This window comes from Neodiprion lecontei, chromosome 1 (genome assembly GCF_021901455.1).
Source record: "Neodiprion lecontei isolate iyNeoLeco1 chromosome 1, iyNeoLeco1.1, whole genome shotgun sequence".
Classification (NCBI taxonomy): Eukaryota; Metazoa; Arthropoda; class Insecta; order Hymenoptera; family Diprionidae; genus Neodiprion; species Neodiprion lecontei.
The window spans coordinates 39,076,562-39,100,052 of record NC_060260.1 but is presented as its reverse complement, the minus strand read 5'-3'; the positions used below and the strand labels follow the sequence as shown (position 1 = coordinate 39,100,052).

General features: G+C 40.2%; 1 protein-coding gene across 1 annotated transcript; it reads left to right on the top strand.

The window, feature by feature from the left end:
- Positions 1 to 4,025: 4,025 nt before the first annotated feature.
- Positions 4,026 to 14,847, top strand: LOC107220214 (regulator of G-protein signaling 19). The gene is made up of 6 exons (XM_046732063.1): positions 4,026 to 5,889; positions 6,010 to 6,327; positions 9,181 to 9,530; positions 9,819 to 9,827; positions 12,205 to 12,601; positions 13,906 to 14,847. Exons 2-6 carry the CDS (start codon positions 6,319 to 6,321, stop codon positions 14,185 to 14,187), a joined length of 1,047 nt encoding a protein of 348 aa, XP_046588019.1. The 5' UTR covers positions 4,026 to 5,889; positions 6,010 to 6,318; the 3' UTR covers positions 14,188 to 14,847.
- Positions 14,848 to 23,491: the final 8,644 nt, after the last annotated feature.

Below are 23,491 nucleotides of genomic sequence, written 5' to 3'. Positions count from 1 at the left end.
ATGAAGGGTTTATGTACGGAGGAAGAGTTGATCCGTAAATCTTCTTCCGTTTCCGTTTCTCCATTTATATTATTTCTCTTAGGCACAACAGAAAAAATTGTATTAATTCTCTTATGCCGTTTGGATGATCCGATGTATATACCTAGGTATATATTACATATGTTCTTACATACATACCTGTATATATACATATATATGCCTGTGCCGCTGCAACTCGAGCGAAATCTATCCGTATATGAATAGCGTATTTTTTTAATGTAACACGTATCAATCGAAGCCTGATGACTGTAAAAACATTTATTTAAATCGTGACGAGGCATCGAGTTTTTCATAAAATTTATGTGAATGCTATGTACCGATAAAGTTGTAGTACTGGTTTTATTATGACTTTTTTCAACATTCACGAATCGATGCACTATAATGCTGTACAGCTTCTGAACTGTATAAACTGCCGGCCAGAAGTTTGGGTATACCAGTCGAAATTTCTTGCCGCACTAAAAGTTAGATAGCGGACTCAAAAATAAAGATAATCAAAATTTCTTGGCGGCGTTTTAAAGACGACAAATTTACCTTTATTTTTCTTTTTTATAAAATTCTCTACATTTTCTTTTGGCTCCGGTATATATTTTTGAACATGGACGTTTTTCGGCTATTTTTTAACCGCCGGAAAGTAACTGCGCATCTTCGGGAAAAATTTTCCCTCGGTTTGTTCTGTGGTAAACTTAATAAGAATATCGAAACGTACATTTTACTTTTTTTAGAAAGTTTCACAATTGCTCTACACGAAACTGTCGATACATATTTTTTTTTTTAATTTGTTTCGACAGTCTTGTGTGCGAACAGAAGCTACGAACACTTCGAAGGAAGCAAAATGAAGGTAGATCTGTTCTCTTCAAAACGCCGCCTGGAACGTTTGATTATCTTTATCATTGAGTCCGCTATCTAAATTTTAGTGCGGCGAGAAATTTCAACTGTTGTATCCAAACTTTTGGCCATCAGTGTATACGTTCGATGCGTATGAAAAAAAGAAAACACTAGTCGACTCATAATAGCGTAATAGTTTTTTAAACCGTTAAAAGACGTGGAAAAAATTTTGACAAATTATATGGAAAATAAAATTTATTACAGGCATTTTTCATGGCGTAAAAAATGGGTTCGGTATAATATACATACGCATGCACTTAGATACGCAAGGAAAAGCGATGGAATAAATTTATACAGCGCGAAGGAGCTGTATGTTTGTCTGCGAAGCAATAAGAAAATGAAAGAAATAATAATAGTAATAACAAAACGACCAGAGCCTGAATAAGACGTTTCTTGTTTATTTCGTTCTACTGCCTGCCGATGTCGCGGTAGGAAGCGATCGATAAAAAGCATTTGTGGGAGAACGTGAAAGACACGACTTGTATAAAGCAACTGTGACAAATTCTAGGGTGCACTACGGCGGTAAACGTGAGCCAGTAATAATTAAAATGAAGAATAAAGTAAATCCAGAGACGAAGCTGCAGGAACGGAAAATACTGAATTCGGAACTGTCAGTGCAAACGGAAGAAAAGATGTGCTTTACTGATTAATGAATTAAAAATGGCATAACTGCAGTCTTTGTTTCGGCGACTATTCGGTCAGTTCGGGAATTTTCGGTACATGTCATAAATTTGTACCGACATTAGGAGACCTTCAATAAAATTTGACACTTATTCGATCATATTCTTTTGTTTCGACATTGTAAGTAGCTGAAAAGCGTGCTGAATTGTCAACAGGTAAAAGTTGAACCCTGCATAGGAAATCGACAGGTGGCAAAGATCCTGCAAAGTCAGGTCTTATCGATAGTTACGCTTATATTTATATTAGGAGATTATATATATATACATGTGTGTGTGTGTGTGTGTATTAGGAGATTTCGTGGGCAATACTCATTATTGGGGTCCCAGGGTAAAGGCTATTGTGAAAATAAGATAGTTTCCGAATACCCTTCGATTATCAAGGGTCTTCGAAAGTCTTGCCGTTACATCGCTGTATGTATATATTTCCCTGCGATCGGCAGCTGCGTTTTGCTTATCGTAAATTTATGCCTTTGTGTTTAAGCAAAGAATATTATCGTTCCTACACACAATGAACGGTTGTTCAAATCGAGTATAATATAACCGGAGTTTTCCCCGCAAGGTGCACTTTGACGCGGTCAATGGAGCGTCAAGTCCTCCGGCAATTCGAACATCGTCACATCCAGAAAAATGGATTGCCAAAGGTAACTTGTGATAAACCTTGAATGACAAGAATTTTGAAATAGTTTCCATCATCGAGTGAAATAATTTCTATATAGCGAACATATGCGTATATAAAATAATATTGCGAACGTCAGAATTGACGTCCCTGTTTCCCTGACGTTTGTCCGATATTTCCGCTGCAGCCGCATCAAATTTTCTGACACATATCATTCGTTCGTTTTTCCATACTTTTCTGACAACCACGGAAGCTCAGGTTTGCTGAATTTTCAATCAAATAATTGGGGTTGTTATGTAACCCCTCACGGGTACACATACACCGTATACATACAGACTCAAGAATCAATTCACGAGTCTGAGGACCTTCTTGAACGACGTCCTGTAAAGGTCTCCGAGCCAAAAGGGTTGTCCGATCGTATCGGTACACCGCTTGCGTGGGTATGAGGCCTCCACTTTGTACTCTCGTTTAACGTTATCGCTGCAATTTCATCGAAATAAATAATAACGTCGGTGAAACGAGTCGGCTGAATTTTCTCCCGAGTTTAATTTCGTTTCGTTGCAAACTCTTGTACGAATAAATTCGGAGATTAAAAAATACGGTAGAAAATTCCATTAAACTTCGAACGTTATTGTTATCACTGCGGACAATACGTATCGTAATTTTCACGAGAATCCGACTTTACTGATTTGAAAATTTCTTCTTCGCGCACTCCGAGCCGTGACGAGCGGCTGCAGAGTCTTTGATTCCTTATCGGTAAAACGCCACGCCGGCTGCAGCACACGCGTGAAAAACGTATAAACCGTGTATCGGAAAGGCGGCGAGATAAGCTAAGGGTGCGGAATGAGGTCGAAGCGAGGGTTGCAGGTGTACCAGAACGTGCGCACACGCCTAGAATTCACCCTCGAGTGGTGTGAGTACCGAGCACACGAAAGGTAAAGAAAATACCGCGGTAGATTCTACAGCGAGTTTCTTCTTCCCGAGAAAGATTACGCCGCGGCGTATATTTAATATACAGCGATGCTCCGCTGCGGAGGCGAGAGGCTTACATTGAAGCCATTGTCAAATTTTTATAATGGAAACCGGGTCACCGGACGAACGGAAATCCTACAAGCACACGGCGTCTTACGTATACAATTGAAGCGAAACATATCGCGGTTATGTAGAAGGAAGTAAAAGAGAACGACGCGCTTGGTCGCGGGGGAATCGAGGTAGAAAAGTTACGGCTGGGCTTTGTGGATCAGAGGTTAACATCGAAGCGTGCTCGGAGCTTCGGAGAGCTTCGCGGATCTCGCGCCGTTGAAGATCAAGACGAGTATAGGAGCCAGTCGCCTAGATCCGTCGCGGATTTCGTGGAGATGCGATAGAGAACGCTGATAATTGTGTGAAGTTCGGAAACGGCTCACGGCTGGCAGCAGCGACGTCCCTCCTCCACCTCCTCCTTCTCCCCGAGCCTCCCCCCCCGTCCTGACTCTCGAGGAAATATAGTGGCGCGGGCGAAATAAACAGAGAGAGGTTCGTTGTTATTACGAGGGTAAAAATATCTCGCTCGAAGGTATACGTATGCGTCTGCGTATTTTATATACGCACACACACACGGACAGGATCGCGCGGCGTTTAGTTGTCAGCTTAGCGCGAAGGCCAGGCTTTTCGCCGTTGGGAGTCGCATGCGATACGAGCGAGCGAGTTCGCCTCCCTTTGAAAAACGCATGTGATAAGTACACGTAAAAAAGGGTCACGTGTGTACAGGGTTAAAACGTAAGTGAATGGGAGTAATAATCGGTAGGAAGGGTGAAAGACAAGAAAAAAGAAAAAAAAAAGGAAACTGTGTCAACGTTGATCTCCTTCGGTCGTATATAATCCATGCGCTACGTTTGTAACTGCACGAGCGCGCGTGTGTGCGTGTGTGTGTGTGTGTGATGCGAAGCGATCGAGGGACGAAGTGAGCTCTGGCAAGAAAATTTAAGGGGGTGGAAAACCGGCGCGGGGGCGGCCGGCCTTATCGTATCGGAGGGAATCGGGCCGGATCGCGGAGGTTCCTCTTCCTCCTTCGATTCATCCTATCCGGGTTGCGTTGTGTACACCTCCGGCAGCGCGGCCGTCGGCGTCGCGTCGCGTCGCGTCGCGTCGGTGGTGGTGGACCGGTGCGAAGGCGCTCCCAAGCCACTCGCCAATCAATACGTGGGAACTCTCGACCCGACTCGACCCGACTCGCCGGCGAGCACCGCGCCTGCCACCAGCGGGCTGGAGCGGGAACGCGAAGCGAACATCATCATCACACACACCGTCTCTTATACCGCCACACAGCACACCCCTGAAAACGAAAGAGCCGAAAAACTATTTTTACTCAACTCGCACATACCATCAAGCACGAAAAACGAGCCACAACCGTTCGGATTATACCAGTAGAAGGAGATACCCGAACGACCGGAGAAACACACGTACCTACCTATCCGTCGTAATGCTGGAGTGTGCGTCGGGTGTGTTGCACCGGAGTGTTATAACCGTCGTCGACGGCGACCGGTACTTTTGTTGAAAATTAACGAAATAAGGAGAGGAGAAGAAAAAAAAAAACAAACAAAAAACAAGAAGCAAACAAATAATCGAAGAAATTAATAAAAAAAAAAAAAAAAATAAAGCCAACCAATCAAACGAGGGGAACAAGCTTTCGCCGAATACACCCGCAACCACAGCAGCAGCAGCAGCAGTGACAACTGCAGCAGCGGTTCGAAACTGGGATATATATCGAATACACCTGTATACACGTTTTTTTTTCCTCCTTCCCCGCCCCCCCCCGCCCCCTCCCCCTCTCCCCCGCTCTCTCTCTCTCTCCCTCCGGCCCCTCTTTCTTTCCGAGAACCCTCGATAAAGCCCACATTACTGTGTGAACGCGAGTGCGGGTGACCGAGTGGCAACGCGTTGTCTTGTACCGGTCATAGATCAGCGGTGCTGTTCGGTTGGAGGAAAACGCGGAGAAGCTGGTGCGGCACGGAGGAGGAACGGGCGGCTTCGACGACGACGGCGACGAGGAGGAGCAGTAGTTATCTGGCGAGAAGCGCCGAGGCGGAGGAGGAGGAGGACGAGGGCAAGGAGGACCCCGGGCGAGGTGCGCCGTACCCGAGGACGTCATCAATGGATCGCGAGAAGACGACGCGAGGCCTCGGCAGCACGCGGACGATCCCGGAGCTGAGCTAGGGCCATCTCCTTCCCTCCCTCCCCCCCTCTCTCCCTCTCTCCCGATCCACCCGTCATCCCTTCCTCCCGCCCTCCCGCCCCCCAGCGCCGCTTAAAAGCCCTCCTAGCGTCATCCCGCCAAACCGAAACCTCCCCATCGGGGAATACGGGAGGAATGCTGCTGCTCCGTACGACGCGGAGGAGTTGCCGGCCCTGCAGAGGGTGAAAGTAGCGGTGAAAATACTGACTGGGGGGGGTTAAACGAAGGAAATAATACGGGAGGAACGAAAAAGAAAAGAAAAACTGAACAAGAGGAAGAAAAAGAAGAAGAAGAAGAAGAAGAAGAAGAAGAAGAAGAAGAAGAAGAAGAAGAAGAAGCGGAAGGAGAAGAAGAAGAAGTTCCATTCGGGGTGCCTCGTGTGTGCGGGATTATTCTGCGGGGGGTGCAGTGAGAGAGTTCGTGCGGTGTGCACATTTGGATTATATTTGGTGCTGGTATAACATCGTATTTTCGTGATTAAATCGCTATTATAATCGTATAGTAATATCGATATTCGTGGAGAATTGTGCGTTTCTCGTGTTTGAATAGAAAAAATTTAATCTTTTTTCACCCAGCAGTGAACGGCTTCGGTGGTCATCGGAAAGATCGGAAAGTGTGTTGAATAGGAGTGACGTGTGGTACGGTGTAATACGTAGCGGGACGTTAGTCGGGTATAACGCTGACGGGGTGCGGGAAGCATGCGGGGTTCGGGCGAGGCCCGGCGAGGTGGCCCCGGAGGACCAGGCTAAGGATCGCTACGAGTCACCCGCACCCGCCGCACCCGCACCCGCACGGACACCTCATCGCCAACGAGGAACGTTGCTCGACACCGAGCAACTGGTTACGCGGAAGGCGAGCTGGACTCGCTTTCAATCGCATGGAACATGATAGAGGTACGTCTGATACTGAATCTAGAGATGCCGCTTCGCCTCCTCACCCGCAAAAGTTCCCTTCATCAATTTCATTCCGAAACTTTAAATGGCTCCGACATCTATCACGCGAAACTCGTTCAGATACAGAGTGGAAAAACTGCATAAACATCATCGGTAATAACATCTCTTAGTACGTTGGGTATGTATGTGTAGTAATGACGACAAGATCGGTTCATTTCCTGCCTTCAATGAAAAACTCACTGTATGATGTCGTCTCGTTCTGTACAGATATTACTTCGATGGACGGAGAAGCTATTGTGCGGTATAAGTATGAGTATCGGTTGGGTTGCAATTGATTCTTCAGCGTCCATTCGCACCACGTTTCGGTTTCGTGACCAAATCGGAATTGGTTGGTATTCATTGATTTTTGGTTTATCGTCGTCATGCCGTACCGACTGATATTGCACTTTCATTCATGGTTTGTTGGTGAGTCCTGTACTGAAATTCGTCTGAGATCTGTAGAAATTATGTTAATGGGCGGAGAAGGAAGTACAAATCATCGTACCACTGCAAGCTTGTAGGTTGCTTTTGTTGGAGGTGTTTGCTGTTCCATTCAATCAAATTTCCGAATTGCATCCGAAATTGGATCGTTGAACCATGAATAAACAATGTCGTGGCACAATTACCTTGCAGCTGAATAAAGAAACAGAAATAATCGACGGTAACGTATCCGGAAATATTTATAGTTCGGTATCCGTCCGCTTGTAACATTCGTTTGCAGTGTGAAATCGAATTTCAATTTTTACCTAACGATGCGCCTTAAATACGTGTGACTTACGACTTTGGATAACCTATCCATTTAAAATGAGATTCCTAGTTTTTATAATCTATATTACCAGTGACTGGACATTGTCTCAAAGCCGCATATTTAGCGTTTTCTCGAATCCTGAATTACAACCAGTGAGCATAACGGACACCAATGACAGTACCGATCGTTATTGTTTTATTCACGTTTGTTTCTCTTTAAACGAAACAACGGTCAATTGTCGACCGAAAGTCTGAAAATATCGCTGATTAAGTTTTCAATCAGTGATGTGTTGTTTTATTCTTGGATGTTTCGTTGAATTTTTTTATTCTCATTATCTCCTTCAACGTTTGTATTCGATACAGTTTATTACATTGGGTTCAGATGGCGTTGGTTTCGTTTTTCACGCTGTTGCTCTTCGTTACGGCGACTGCGATCATCGGTTAAACCATTACCTGTCAAAACGGTGTTAGGAGTGATGGGGAGGGGTACCCTGCAGGTGCGGGAATATGCGAACGAGCACCGATCGATGGAGAGTTAAAAGCATTTCAATTCATCATCCGCCACTTAGATGGGGCATGAAGGCGTAATTATCGTCATGCCTACACGGTGGAATATTATTTAAAAATTTCTATTAGGTATTATAATTGGGAACAAAAATTTTTTCCTCTTCTTTTGTTTTTATTATCAGTACGATGTTCTGAAACTGCGAAGGTCCCATCGGGGGTAATTAGCGACAATTAACCGATTATAGGAGGAAAATTAAGAAATGACGCAAAAATGACAAGAAAGGAAAAAATAACCGCTTGTTAAAAATGGTGTACGTTACACTCCCGTGGCCACGATAAACCCTCGCTTGACCAACGTCCATTCAATTTGGAAGCTACGGTAAACAAATGCCAGTCACTCGGCCGCCCACTCAACCGCCGCCAACGTGCCGCTGCTAATCTTTAAGCGGCAGCGGTGAGGGAGGAGAAAAAGAGCCACGATTCGACGTTATGACAATGAGCAGCACGCAACATTAGTCAAGTTTGCGTCCGGGAAAACAATTGGGGGGGGGACTGATGCGTCGAATGGTATTTTCACGCAATTGAAATCACGTTAGCTACGTATCTTTAGGGGTTTGGGGATCTTTGAAAGGAATTTCTTCTCAATTCTCTGTGTTTATAACAAATTTTTATGAAGGCTGGACGCCCGTCGTTTGAAGTAAGATCATTCTAAGGTCAGGATTTCGTAAAAGGTTCTCACAGCTACTCTGGTCAATGTTGATTACAAGTCTGATCAGCAATCACGTGGCGTCTCTTCTACTTTGTCAGTTTCTCAAAATGATACATCTATTATCCTTGACCTATTTAAAAAGTTATTCACAACAAATTTTCAAATTACTCGTAAACGGCAAAGCTGATTTGATTTCTGTTCTAGCGGAACACCGTGATGGTATACACATTAATGAAATTCAAGATGATTTGGCAGGAAAATTTCAAATGTTTCCAACTTCTAGGTCTACTGCATAACTTGAATGAACTTTATGATTTTCCAACAACTGAATTCAACCCACTTGCAGACAAATTTATCAGCGCGAACTTCCATTCAATTTACAAACTAAAATGTGATTTAATGTAACGATCTTCAGACATGCAGAGCAAATTTTTGATACAAGACAAGCATCTCTGTATCACACAAATTTAACTATACACCAATTTCAGTTACTTCTCCTGTGACTTTCCGGTATACTCACAATTAATATATCAGAGATTTTTATACCTCTACACATAGCCAGGAACTTGTTTTTCTCATTGCGATTTAAAATAGTTTAAAACTGATCGTAAAATAACGACGATTCCCTTTACTTTGTATAAACGCAAAATCTTGCACGTGAACTGATTTCGCCGCGAATTCATTGCAGTGGAAACGACTGTAGATGATGGTGAAAGAAAATTGGTTTATCGAAGAATTTCGCTTAAACGCGGTATTATTTAAAAATTTTCTACACCACCCAGTGCAGCTATAACGCATCGGAACTCGTAATTTTTTTCATAATAAGGAACTTGTCTTGGAATTTATTTCAGATGTCGAGCGGAATCGGTGCAACTGCGATGGGGATCGGTGTTAGTCATGGAACGGAAGGGGGTGGCTGTCGCTTAAGAGCGCAGAGCCAATCCCAGGGCCAGTCGCAGAGTTCAGGAACAATGGTTCAGCACGGCAATCCGCAACAATCGACACAGCAACAGCAGCAGCAACAGCAACAGCTACAGCAGCAGCAACAACAGCAACAACAGCAGCAGCAGCAGCAGCAACAGCAACAACAACAGCAACAGCAGCAGCAGCAGCAGCGCGCTGGTACGCGTGACGCATTTGTTGGACGATCTAAAAAGGACAACTGTTGCCTGTGCTGGTGCTGCTGTTGCAGTTGCTCGTGGTATTGGCGTTCTTACCTAATCACTATGTGTCGTATTCTTATTTTTATGTCTTGTTTTGCGGCTTCTCTTTTTCTTTACCTCTTGTCGGCGTTGTTACTTTGCTTGTTTGCAAATCTTCTATCTCCATGGTGTTCGGATGCGATGAAAATTTTAAGGGATCCTTACTTGTCCCAAAGACAATCATATGATAGCTATGTTGATTACCGCTGCTTCGTGCTTTTCACCGATCCATCAATCCTCGTCGTTTAATCTATCTTTGAAATTTTTCTGTTTCATGCTGCCTGCAGGAACAAGTGGTAAGCTAAAAATTAATACAATTTCGTTAGTCATTGTGCGACCTCGCACCAAAAGTTCATGAAATTGGCGACAAGCGACGTCGTCCACTTTCTTCGATATATCAGGATAGTGGCAAGATAAGTCAGGTCTGGTTAAGTCAAGTTAGGTTACATTATGGTAGAATAGGGTTTGTGATGTAAACGTTTGATCTTATCTCTACGTTAGTACTCACTTTTCCGTCGGCTTTATCGCATCAGGTGCGTTCAAATTTCCCACTCCAATTTGAATTTTCGGCTCCCCGCGTCTAGACCATTCGACATAGGTGCTTGAGCTTGGGAAAATGATAGACACTTGCATCTTAGGATCTTTTCAAAGTTGCGTTGACCCATGAAAAGTCAAATAAAATTAATTATGTCCGTTTTATTCGAATGCCGGGTGGCCGTGATAACGCCGTTAAACGGTATTGCATGTACTTTTAAATATTTAAAACTTATCGTGCATTTAAAATCGAATTGTTTCTCGTCACCTTTGCATAGGTATATAACCTGCCACTCGGATTCCTAATACATGTAATCAAGTTGTTGCTTCGTGGCGATCGAATCATCAACCGGAGTCGCGCACGAACATCACATAAATTTTCACGATACAATGCTCAACCAGCACGAAAGCTGTCGTTGTAATCCAGAAATACTTTTGTTATCCTTGTGGCGTGTTATACACCCTATAGAAACGCGGCCCTGTTCCGCTGAGTGGAAATATAACGAGTTATTTGGTATTTGACAACCTCGTGGCCCCTGGAGGCTGCCCCCGGCAAGTGTAAAGATCGAATTCTAACCTTTGCCATTCATGCGAAACAGCTACGCCTGACTAGCGGCAACCCGAGGTACGTAACGCGTGTGTTACGAGCCAATATTCGCGCGACCGTATCGACCTCGCGTCTGGAACGGGTCGGCGCCAAGAACGCCGAATCCATACATACATACAGCCTCACCGTCCAGCGGTTGTTTACGGTGCATACAGGATGTTTCCGAGCAAACACCCCAGTACGTTCGGTTGCCTATGGTCGGGTGTTAGCGATGCCCGTAGAGATCGGTAACATGAGAAAAGCAAATTTCGATATTTGCTATTATTTTACCGACACAGCGATGCAATATATATTTTTTTCTTCCGTTTTTGGTCAATAGTACAGAACTGCCAGTAAGAAATGACCAGCTAAAAATGTTAATCGATTACCCCCTTTTACCATTATACTTGCTACTTTACCACATGCAGATGTTTTGTCGACACCGGCGAAACGGGGGACGATAGGCAACCCGACACACTGCGACGCTTACTCAGAAACACCCTATGTGCACACCGGGGGCCCTCAAGTTCTTGTACGAATGCCAATTAGCGGCTTCCCGCGAATCTTTATCGATATGACTCTGCTTTAGCTTCGTTCTGGGACCCTGCTGATGGGTTTTGAACCCGTCTGTAAGTGAATTGTACCCGTTACAGCGGATTACGACTAGATGCACGCGTTACTTTTTCTAACCATCATGCTTCGTGAGCGATTTATTGTGTCCAAGCCGCAATCGTTAGTCTGTCGGATGTAGATATTTATACCATGGATCAATATCCTAAAAATGCTTATTTAATATTCGTAGAATACTGTTTCACGTTAGGGTCGACGTTCGGAAAATCGACAGCGTTATGTATATACCCACTCGTCGCATGCATGCTACACAGTAATTGTCCCTAGAGAAGGTATATCCTTAGTGGCACGCATGCGATATATCATGCAGCCGCCATATTTAATTTGAGTCGGGAATTCCCCGTATCAACTATTCAGAAAACCGAAAGGACGACTGGAGCAACAACTAAAAGTTGCAAATCCGTGATACACATCTGGTCTTTGTATTTTAGATTGTTTTGAATAAATATTACAACATAACTTTTAGAAATATGGGTTGATTGAAAATTGCTCAAGCAACCGCTAGCCATAGGTATTTTTTGGAAGCAAGCCAAGGGCACGATGGGCGCGGGGGTAATCGTAGCGTCTTACACTTACCGACTCAGTTATGGGATTTTCATGATGTCCAATGAGCCGGTAATGATAGGAAATTTCTATACTGAAAGCTCCCCTCATCGTCTCTCGCCTAGTGGCACCAAGCTTAAAAATGCTCCATTTAGCTGGTTGTCTTTCACAATGTCCAGTTCAGACGATACAAAGTACTCGAGAAATGCTCACTGCGGCTGTTACCACCTGTTCTTGTAAATCTATCAAAATCCCGTAACGTGTAACTTTTTCTGCGAGAAACGATCGCGCTCGTCCGACGCCTGGCGGCGACTTGACGTAATGTCAATAGTTCATCGACTCACAACGCGCTAACAAACGGTGTTAATCCCTGTTCCTAGTTTGGCTGCTGTCGGCGGTGGAGGCCCAGGGGGTGGTGCCGGCAACTCCGGGGACCAGGGAAAGAAGAAAGGCGGAGGCGGTGGGGACTTGGGGTCCGGGGGTGGCACCGGGGGTGACCTCACGGGCGATGGCCTCGACGGCCTCGACGGAAACGGTGACGTTGCCTGCAGCAGCTTCGAGGAGATCAGAGAGTGGGGCTCCTCGTTCGACAGGCTGATGCACAGCGCCGCGGGGCGCAAGCTCTTCCGCGAGTTCCTTGTCAGCGAGTACAGCGAAGAGAACATTGCCTTTTGGCTTGCCTGTGAACAGCTCAAGCTCGAACGAAACCCGGAGCGCATCGAGGAGAAGGCTCGATACATCTACGAGGACTACATATCCATTCTTTCGCCGAAGGAAGTGAGTAGATCCCAGGCTTTCAGCTCGAAACGCTTAAATATACTATTCGCTGCAGGGGAACATATGGGATTTGAGATTGTCGTAAATTCGTTGTCAGTGCTGGAGGCAAAACGATAACCCCCGAGATCTACCTATATTGTTTCCGATGAGTCAAGCTTTTGTCAATGATGTGCTTAAGCGAACGAGAAATTCTTCAAACATGTAGTCATAGCGTCTGCGGTACTTATTCTTTTATTTGTATCCCAAAGCGAAGTGTTATTATCCTTGTAGACTTGTCGACGTCAATCCGAAGGCGAGAACAAAATAAAAAAACACCAACGGTCTTGGTCAATTTCAATGCAAGTTTCGTCATCCACAAATTCATTCGTTTAAGCATCCTTGGTCCCATCACTCATGTCCTAATGTGTGTACATAATATGCCTATACGGAATCAAATTTCCATCCGGAATTCGGAAAAAATAAATTGATCGTCTCAGATATACTGAGATACTTTTTGAACATTTATTACTGTATTCACTGTGTTGAAATTTACAAATCTTCCTCCAGATTTGACGAAACGTTGACAATTATCGGGACTTTAACTACGCACAACTCAGCGTCGTTATTTATTTAACTCTGGTACAGTTTTAATAATTTTCGGTAGATTTCAATCTTTTTTTAAAATGCATCTTACTGTAATATGACATAAAACTGAAGAAGTAGTTTCACGTACTCTATGTCGTATGAATTATGATTATACTGCGATATATTGCGATTATAACTTTGAATTCTGCGTGCCAGAAAAGGGGAGGTCCTTGGCCTGTTGACCTTGCGTACATGTGACCTTAATTCAGCGACTTCAGCTGTGCCTGTGACCTCGCGACCTTCTTTATTTGAGTATTCAGTTTCCTTCCTTTTTCCTTCTTTCTCTTTCCAACAAGTTTTCTAAACTCGGGAGGATCGAGTTTCGACGTATCGTGCACTGGCGTGACGCATCGAGGGGTATACCTATGGCAGTGAATCACTACGGCCTGTTTTTCTTTGCGAATCATATTTGTGGGAGTATCCGTCGAAGTTTTCGTTCATGATATATTCGAGTACATACGGGGAAATTAGTACCTAAGATGTGGGAAAAATCAAGAAGTGGCACTGACGAAGTAGCCGTCTTAGAAGCTGCATTATCGACCGGGGTCAGATCGATTGTCACGTGTCACGATACTGAAATAATTTCTAAACATTCATTTCATATCGTCTTTGTTGTCCTATTTCAGTAAGTACCATAATACATCGGGTACGACATAAAGTATACGAATGACGAATTTCAGGTGAGCCTGGATTCGCGAGTGCGAGAAATCGTGAACAGGAACATGGTGGCACCAACGCCAAACACATTTGACGAGGCGCAGCTCCAGATCTACACACTGATGCACCGAGACTCGTATCCACGTTTCGTCAACAGCGACATCTACAGAAGGGTGGCACGCCTGGGAAGCGGACCGCCGAGTCCATCGAGCGGCGAGCAAGGATTGCCGAGGAGCAAATCAAGGTCGACGAAAGAGAAGGACAAAGACAAGGACAAGGACCGGTCCTTGGCGATGGCAACGTAATCCAGACCATCCCCTCTAAACGCTGCAGAAGACTCGATCTCCGCAGAACTACTTCGATACTCGGTAACGATATAATAATATCTTACGGAGTGAGATGGCCATGCAAAGGTACCTGCAGGATAACAGCGGCATGACCTGGCCTCACGCCGCCGTCAGACATTCCCTGTTGATTCTTGGTCAACCCTCCAGGATGCCCACTTAAGATTGCAGTCTCGTTGCCCAGGGTCGAGGGCTGGTTGCACCATTCCAGGGACGGGACCATACGGAAGGACCTCGAAGCCCGCTGGACGAAAAATATGAGTTTCGGAAACTTGACGAGGATGCCGCGACGTGAAATGACATTAATAAAATAGGCGGGGGGGTGGGTGCAGGCGGGCTGCTGCTATAACCGCTACTGCTGCTGCTACCGTAAATTATATACATAGATATATACATATACTTGACTGCATCAACGGGTATACATAATAGGTATATATATATATCGTATATATATATATATTATTGGGTATAATAACCATCGAAGAAATGCGCAACAATCAATAATCAATCAATGATGATATATGCTATAATAATAACATTAATGATAATAATAATAATAATAATAATAACAACAACAACAACAACAACAACAACAACAACAACAACAACAACAACAACAACAACAACAACAACAACAGTAATAATAACAATGATGATGATGATGATATCTAATAATAATAACAATAGTAAATAATATTAGTAGTAATAATATATATCTTATACGCATGAACGAACGGAGAAACGAGAAGGACGTACATATATTATACATTATATAATACATGTATATCTAAAAACGAACAAGGATATAATATAATATACATGTAAAATAACAAAAACAAAAGAGAAAACCAAAAAGAAACACGAGTAAACGAAGATTTAAGCTCTTTACACGCACAACCAAAGTTCATCACGTACTATACTACATACCGTATACATATATATATACATATATATATATATATATATTTATACATACGTGTTTGTATATATACTATGTTAAATTATGATAATGCATAAACCGTCGAGAATAAGGAGAAGAAAAAAAGAAGAAAAAACCATTTATACACGCCGCTTCAAGTAGCATGATGTATACCTAAATGTGCGGGTACGTCTGTTGTACTGTAATGCACCTGTACATTTCGCTAGCCGTTGATTGATTGCACATATTTTTATGTTTTTCCTATACTGCTGTAGTCGGTCGGTGTGTGTACCTGTAAATGAGGTGGGGTCGTTAATTAATGTAGGCATATAGTTACTCTGACCGTCTCCGAGACAACTGGGACAGACACTACAGCAACGACAAGAACAACATCAAAAACACAAAAACAAAATATTAAAAGAAACGAAAAGCAAAATATGAAAAAATGAAAATGGCACAGAAACAAAACGTCACTATATTACCTATCCAATTACTGTATAGTATATCTGTTGCATTAACTTTTTTGATGTAGGTACATGAATACGTTAGACATATACGTATATATATACATACGTACATACCTATATACATACGCATACATGGAACATCTTATACCAAACTCGTTACCTGTCATTTTTTATTATACTCTATAATAATTATATTACATACTATCATAATATATTGTTGTAATTATAACCATTGTATTTATAATAATAATTACGTGAAGAATACGATTGAAAGTGAGAATGAGTGAGAGTGAGATATGAAAAAGGAACGGAAGAATTGAGCAGGTGAAAAAAGAAAGAAAGAGAGTGTGACACGGTGGTTGATCTCTATCGCAGATCCAGATATATATACGAGTATATGCACACTTATACTATACGTAAAATAATTTCTTACTTCAGGAAAGCAATTGGAATGAATGCCCATGTGTAAACGCAGCCATAAATATACAATCGCCTATGTATAACTCGAACGGATCTTGAAAATGAGAAATCAGTTACGAAAGATGGAATATTAATATCCGACCCGAAAGAAAATTATTTACGGGCGGATACCTGCACAAATTTTCTCTTTTTAACCTGAAACAATATGCCAAAGAAATATACAGTACCTTGTACACTTATATTCTATAAATGTAAAATCGAGTAAGACGTATTTTATACTTATGGATATATATGTATCTGTGTGTATATATATATACATATATATATATACACGAGTCATACAGTAGATGATACGTCGAGCTTCGAAATGTACAGATTGTACTTTATACCGCGTAAGATGTAAGCTACTGTTATGCAGGCCCTTGTACCTATACTTACTTCTAATGATAACAAGTTATAGAATTCGTATAAGTATATAATATACATACATGCATATACATATATATATATATATATATATATATATATATATATATATATATACACACACACACATGACACCTTTTAATCTGCGGACAGGGAGGAGAACACGCGTGGTCTATTATCGAGGGCCTAAAGACGAAACGTGGGAGGAAATTGAAAATTTCTTCGTTCATTTGTATTTTAAATTGAGTAAATTAAACGCGTATTTATATCCCCTCCCACCTTACCTGACCTGTACGTTTACCTATTGACCTACCTACTCACCTACTTGTCTGCCTACCCGCCTAGTCTACCGTTTGACTCTTTCTAATGTTGTTACACATACGTTACATATACATATATACGTATATGCATATGTGTATATGTATACGTATATTATATTATATACTCATGCGTATAGTTATCGCGCCCTATACATACATACCGTTGAAATATGATGCATTCAGCAAGAGGAATGGAAGAGAAATCGATGCGTATACATATATTAGTTGTACAAATGAAAAGAAAGAACCAAAAAAGAAAATCAACATATTTTTTTTACGATATTATTTATCTAACTACATGGTAATTTCGTATTCTTTCTTTGTTTATTTATTGATTTATTTATTTATTTATTCATTTATACGATACGTTGATAGTGGTGATACGTTTGTTATAAACTGGAAGAAAAATATTTAACCAAAGAGAGAAAAATAATTATATAGTTATTGTACTTATTACTTTTAATTATCGTTATAATTATATTTACTCAATAATATATGTGAAATTCGGTAACAGGTGATATCCTCAACCGTATAAAAAAAAAAAAAAGTCTACAGCTATATCGGATACTAAACACTTGTAATAAATTATTCTACTGAATGTGCATTAACATATAATTAATCGTTACGTATATAAGTCTTATTTACGATTTATCCCATGTTAATCAATTTATAAATTCTGCGTTTTATATATATATCAATATATATATATTCTTATACATACAGTTGATCGAAAAAATTTCACATTTAGTAGAATAATCTGAACACGTATCTATGTACCATTATTTTGGAATCCAATTGTACCCACGATGACACACTTCAACATTCTGACGAAAATCCGTACAATTTGAGCCTGAAACGTGAGGTATACAATATGCAGTAACTTTTTTCACCGATTCGTTTAGGAAACAGAGGTATTACGTCCGGTAATTATTGCATCTCGAACGTGGAGTGTGTGAACATACATAGAGAGAGAGAGAGAGACAGAGAGAGAGAGCACAGAGCTGTATCGTAGGGGATAATTGTACCGTTATTGATATGCTAACAAATCGACGAGTTGTGTAGGGACACTTGCAGGTGTCCTTCAGGATCGACTCGGTGCAGTCAGGAAGCGTTCTGCGAGTACCTACCTCTGTAAAGGTATATAATAATAATAATCATAATAATAGTAATAACAATACCGACATTCAATGCACAACTTGTCTACAAGCGAGTCTAAGGAATTATAGTAAAATAAAAATAGAAAAAAAAAAAAAAATTAAATAAAATAATTACAGCGACAATTTTTATTGTTATAAAATATTGCAGAATAATAATCAAAGAAATTAAATATCGTATCATAAGTGCTCCGTCAGACTCTGTGGCACTCACCTAGTATTCAAATATCGAACGCTCGAAAATTCGAACGACCCGAATGTCGACAAATTCAAATTTAACTCCGGCTCGGTTCCGGGCGAGGAAAATACAATAGAAACGCAACTCTGATATAATCTGTCGTTAGGTATACATTTTATATGCATTATGGTACTTTCATCATGATGAGTAATCACGAAATCAATATTACATCTTCGACCAGCTACTGTTGAAAATTTTCTTTGATTGTATTTTTACAAGGCAAATCGGCGTCTTGCAAAATTTTATACAAATTTCAAAGTTTGTGATATAAGTATATGTATTATATGTATTAAGTATTTATACAGAGCCTGTGCACCGGTTTTTAAGGCGACATGTTTGAATTTTTTTTTCTGATTTCATTGTAAAGTAATGCTGCTTGTTACATAAAAAAAGGCGGCTGAACAGGAACGCGTGTAATTCGCGATCAAGTATAATCGGTCTTCTTTTGTCGCATCGAACAAAGAAATAGAATCCACACCTTCTGCAATTCGGATTTCCGGTCATAACCCATGAAAACCGTGAACAAAACTGACTTCCACATAGTTTATTTAAAAGTTTTCTCTATTCCTTGTAAACAATAAACGATCCACTTCCAATTAGTTTAGAAAAAATCTGTTGAATTTTTAATCTCCACTCGTTCGGCATCGGCTTAACAGTAATACAACGTTTCCAATGCTCCTAATTTCTTCCAGAACTTTCCAAGTGCAACACGAATATTTTAATTTCTTGTTGCTTTATGGTCCACTGTTGTTTCACTTCAAATTATAACTAATAGGATCAATTTCGACCAGCGTATATCATATATATATATATATATATATATATATATATATATATATATATATATATATATATATATATGTAATATGATGCAATGACGAATAAGCGGATTTGCAGAGCGGATCTGTCGCGAACAATGATATATCCGAGTTGATAATTAAATCAATTCGAATGATGAATAGGATAATAAATATACCTCTAAGTCACGTGCATATGTGTTCAACAATGTACAAGGATAACATATGTATGAGAACACGTTCGTGCGAGATAAAATTAAACGATAAAGAACCAAAAATTGTTAATCATATCTCGCATAATGCGAGTATCATACACGCACTCTTACATAAATTCTGTAATTTGTATGTGAGGTTTACTCTGTATAATTATAAAACGAAAGGTAAACATGATATATAAATACATATATATATATGTATATATATATATATATATATATATACATATATTATGTTATATATATAATAAAACTTTCACATCAAGTTTTCGGCCTATGTATAAATATATACGTATACAGCGCGCATTTTGGGATCGAAATTGAATCCACAATACTGGAGAAGAAATTTAAACATTCGGGGGAATATGTTTATATCGAGTTATAACGTCGTAACTAATATGTATATGTGGCATTGCAGCACACATGCATGTATAGTGCGTGTCTATACCAGTCGACGCGTTGAAATAATCTATCAATTTATACATTACTCGTATATAAATTATATTCAAAGACGGTTTTACATGAATCTTAGTGTGTACGATCACTTACGTGGCGGCTATTCGGTAACGATATACGTATATGAACGAGAAACAGGGGGAGGGGAGAGATACAGCGAGAACGAAAAGATGCAAGAACCATATTTTACCGATGTTGTAATTGTACATGCACGTAAAAACGTACGATATTCCATGCCAAAAATATACCGCATAACACAAAATACACGCGCTATGATAGCGATAGATACGTACATAGAACTGTAACTAATTATCGGTATGTATGCGAATGTATAATAGTCAACGAAACACAAAAAAAAAAAAAAGAAAAAAAAAACGTATAATATAAATTAAAATCAAAACGAATCATTTCATACACATGCGATTCAAATCCTCTGCTCCATTTTGTGCGCGCGAAAATTACGTGACACACAACGAGACTGCACAATAAAAGATTAATTCTAATAACATTAGACATGTATTATAATAATTGTTATAATTACGACAATTATATATTAAATATATATGGTGATAATTAATACGATCTTGCCGCGCTTCTCAAGTGCTTTTTGTAATAACTAATTAAACTACACCGAATCGACATTGAACGCTGTTATATATTTTCAATAAAAATACTGCAATTCTGTAATTCGAATATATACAGCTTAATCCACAGATGCTCTATTGTTGATGGAAAATTTTTTCACGGGATAATGGGCAATCCCTTCACACGACGTGTAAAATATTATACTGTCAATATTTTATGTTCCTTTTAAATTAATTACTCGGGAATGAGACGCGGGCAAGAGAACGACACATCAAATCCGATTTATACATCTTTGTGCACAGAGTGTGTCATTATACGCCTAAGGACGACATAAATTATATAACCATTTGCGAGTCGTTAATGTAACAACGTTGAAGATAATTGAAATTATAAAATAATAAAATGAAAATCGTTTGTCGCGTCCTATGAATATATTATTATATAATATACAGACAATGCCGAACAATGTAAAACGTGTATAATTGCGACGGTTTTAATTTTTGTTGCACGCATACGTACACACACGTATACATATGTGTGCACATGTACGTACGCGTGTGTGGCTGTAGGTGTATGGATGTGTGTGAGTGAGTGAGCGAGTGTGTACATATATGTACAATATGCTTCCTTCATCGACGAACTACTAAAATATCTATACACATTATAGTGCGCAGAATTATAAAATAACAAAAAAAGTTGTCAAGTCATATTAGGTATAAAAGTATGCGAAAATGTGAAGTAGAATATAAGATACGCGGATGAAGATTAGATATAAACATATGCGATTTAAATTGAATTTAATTAAACTTAAATTATATACACGTATGTAATGAATAAATTTTAAACAAAAATTTAGACATGACAAAACCAAAGAAACTCGACTGTAGCACGAAGTGACGTGAAATAAAGATTCGACAGCCGCAGCTGCAGGGGTTATAAGTGCGTTGAGAGAATTAATCAGTCGCGTCCTTAAACGATATAAATAACAATAATATTAATTAACATGATAAATAATTATTAACTAAATGACTATATAGTAGTCTAATCATTATTTATAATTACGCAATTATATAAATATATATATATATATATATACACACATACATACATTGCGCATTTAATAATAACAAAGTTATTATTATTCCATTCTATATATTATGTGTATACTACGTTTATTTAAGAAATTTTTGTTCGCAAAGTCACGCGATTGTTACCCACTTTTTTTTCTCACTTGGTTCAATTAAACTTGCACCAATTTTTGGTGACAAAAATATATACATACATTATACATTATAAATATAAACGTACATCTTACATGTATAGCTATAATGTAACTATATGAAATCCATACCTATTAGTATAATGGTTTTGGTTAATTGGCATCCCTACCTAGTAAATAAGCTATACATATAAATACCAAATACGAACGACATACTGTGTGTACCTACTTGATTATCAATAATGAACTGCAATTCGCAATCGTGTGGTTCATCCATTCGCCTGTCTTTATATATAACATATACGTAAGGAACGTAGGTACGTAAGGTATATGGGTATAAATCGGGTGCTTGGGATTTTCCAGAGAGCAGCGCAAACGGCAGACACAGAAATACATAGGACAGCACTATGTATGATAAAAATTTATATAACAGAGGTGTTTCCTTGGTGTGGTTTATATTACATAATATATATAAACGATGAAAACGAAGATACGGCGGATATCGCATTGTATAAATGCTACCGCGCATTTATGCAACGGCCCTTTCAATGGGTCACCCATATTTTAATATATGTAATATAGGTATACTGGTATACATATACATACATATAGCAAATCCAAAGCTTTCGGGTAAAAGCTCAATCGAGACATACTATATATAATATATACGTATATAATTGTCGTCAGGTCTTGTAGAAATAAAAGATTCAACAACTTTTTCCTAACTATCAATTCTGCACCAAGTTGGCATACATATCTAGGTATACGGAATTTGTTGGCTGTTGCATTACGCGTCGTATGAAATTCGAATACTTCGAGGTAATGCGGAAAAAGAATCGACTAGATTGCTTGTTTCTCGGTTAGCCCTAGAACGGTATTTTTTTCTTACCTGTTCAAGTAACGGAGGGTGAAAAAAACAACCCAATCTTGAGGATTCCAAATCTTTGGTACATCGTATCGTTAAGAGTCCTATAGGGTCTCATTTTCTTCTCTTTTTTTAATAAAGAATCACGTGTGGCGAAAAACTTTTTACCCAAGTACCAAAAAAGTGACCGAAAATCAGTAAACGAAATATGCAAACGTAAGCTCTTCTCTTGCGGTGGTAAATTTACATTATCGTGAGGTGTTTTTTCACCCGACGTTACCGTTCTAGGGTTAAATTAATTTCTCGAACGCAAGCAAGCAGGTGCAAGTAAAAAGGTCGATAAACTTGTGAATTGGTAGCCGTTTATCCCCCTTCTTATAATTCAAACAATTAATAGAAAATTGTACATATCGTCGACGTTGTCGCGAATATACTCCACGTTTAGTCCAGACTATCCAAGATCCACGCTATGGATACGTCCACTTTGCGGCGACACAGGCTGAATCTCTGTAGGGCGGTCGGCCAGAAGGGCGAAGGGGCGGGGGGCGGAGGGTTGGGGAGGGGGGTGTAGATTTTACCCATTTCTTCATCTCCCCGAGCTGCCATGATCGCGCTTCGCGTCGTATACCTACAAAGAAACACACGCCTATGCCTTTTATACAATCCCACGTACGCACATCGCGTGGTGCGTGATCGGATTGCCGATGCATCGGCCGTCATACTCGGTGCATGAGTATAGTAATAAACTCTGCAGCTAGCCGTATACACACGTAATAGGTATATATACCTATATGTACAGGCGTAAGGAGTATTGGAAACTGCACTGCAGGAAGGATAAGAAAAAAGGGAAGAGGAAGAAGAAAGTGACGTATAAAAAAAAAAAAAAAAAAAAAAACAAACAACGACGACGCTACCTGATATAAAACGAAAGAAAAAAGGCGACAGAAAACGTTGAAACTATGAAACGGAAAAATACGCAACGAGCGACGAGTGCGAGGTGCAGGACCAGGAATGAAAAGTGTAAAGGAAAAGGAAGAAGAAGAAGAAGACATAAGTAAAAATGAATATACTCGCTTAAATAAAAATCGATCGAACAAATAAAACCGCTCGCGGTATCACGGCCACGCCCTGCGGTCGCCCTGGATGTTACATATAATGCGGATCTCAGCTCTCGCGTCTTCGCG

Bases quoted from the DNA above. Each gene is read 5' to 3' on its own strand.
- LOC107220214 (XM_046732063.1), top strand. The intron at 12,602-13,905 runs GTGAGTAGATCC...GACGAATTTCAG, and splicing joins CCATTCTTTCGCCGAAGGAA to GTGAGCCTGGATTCGCGAGT.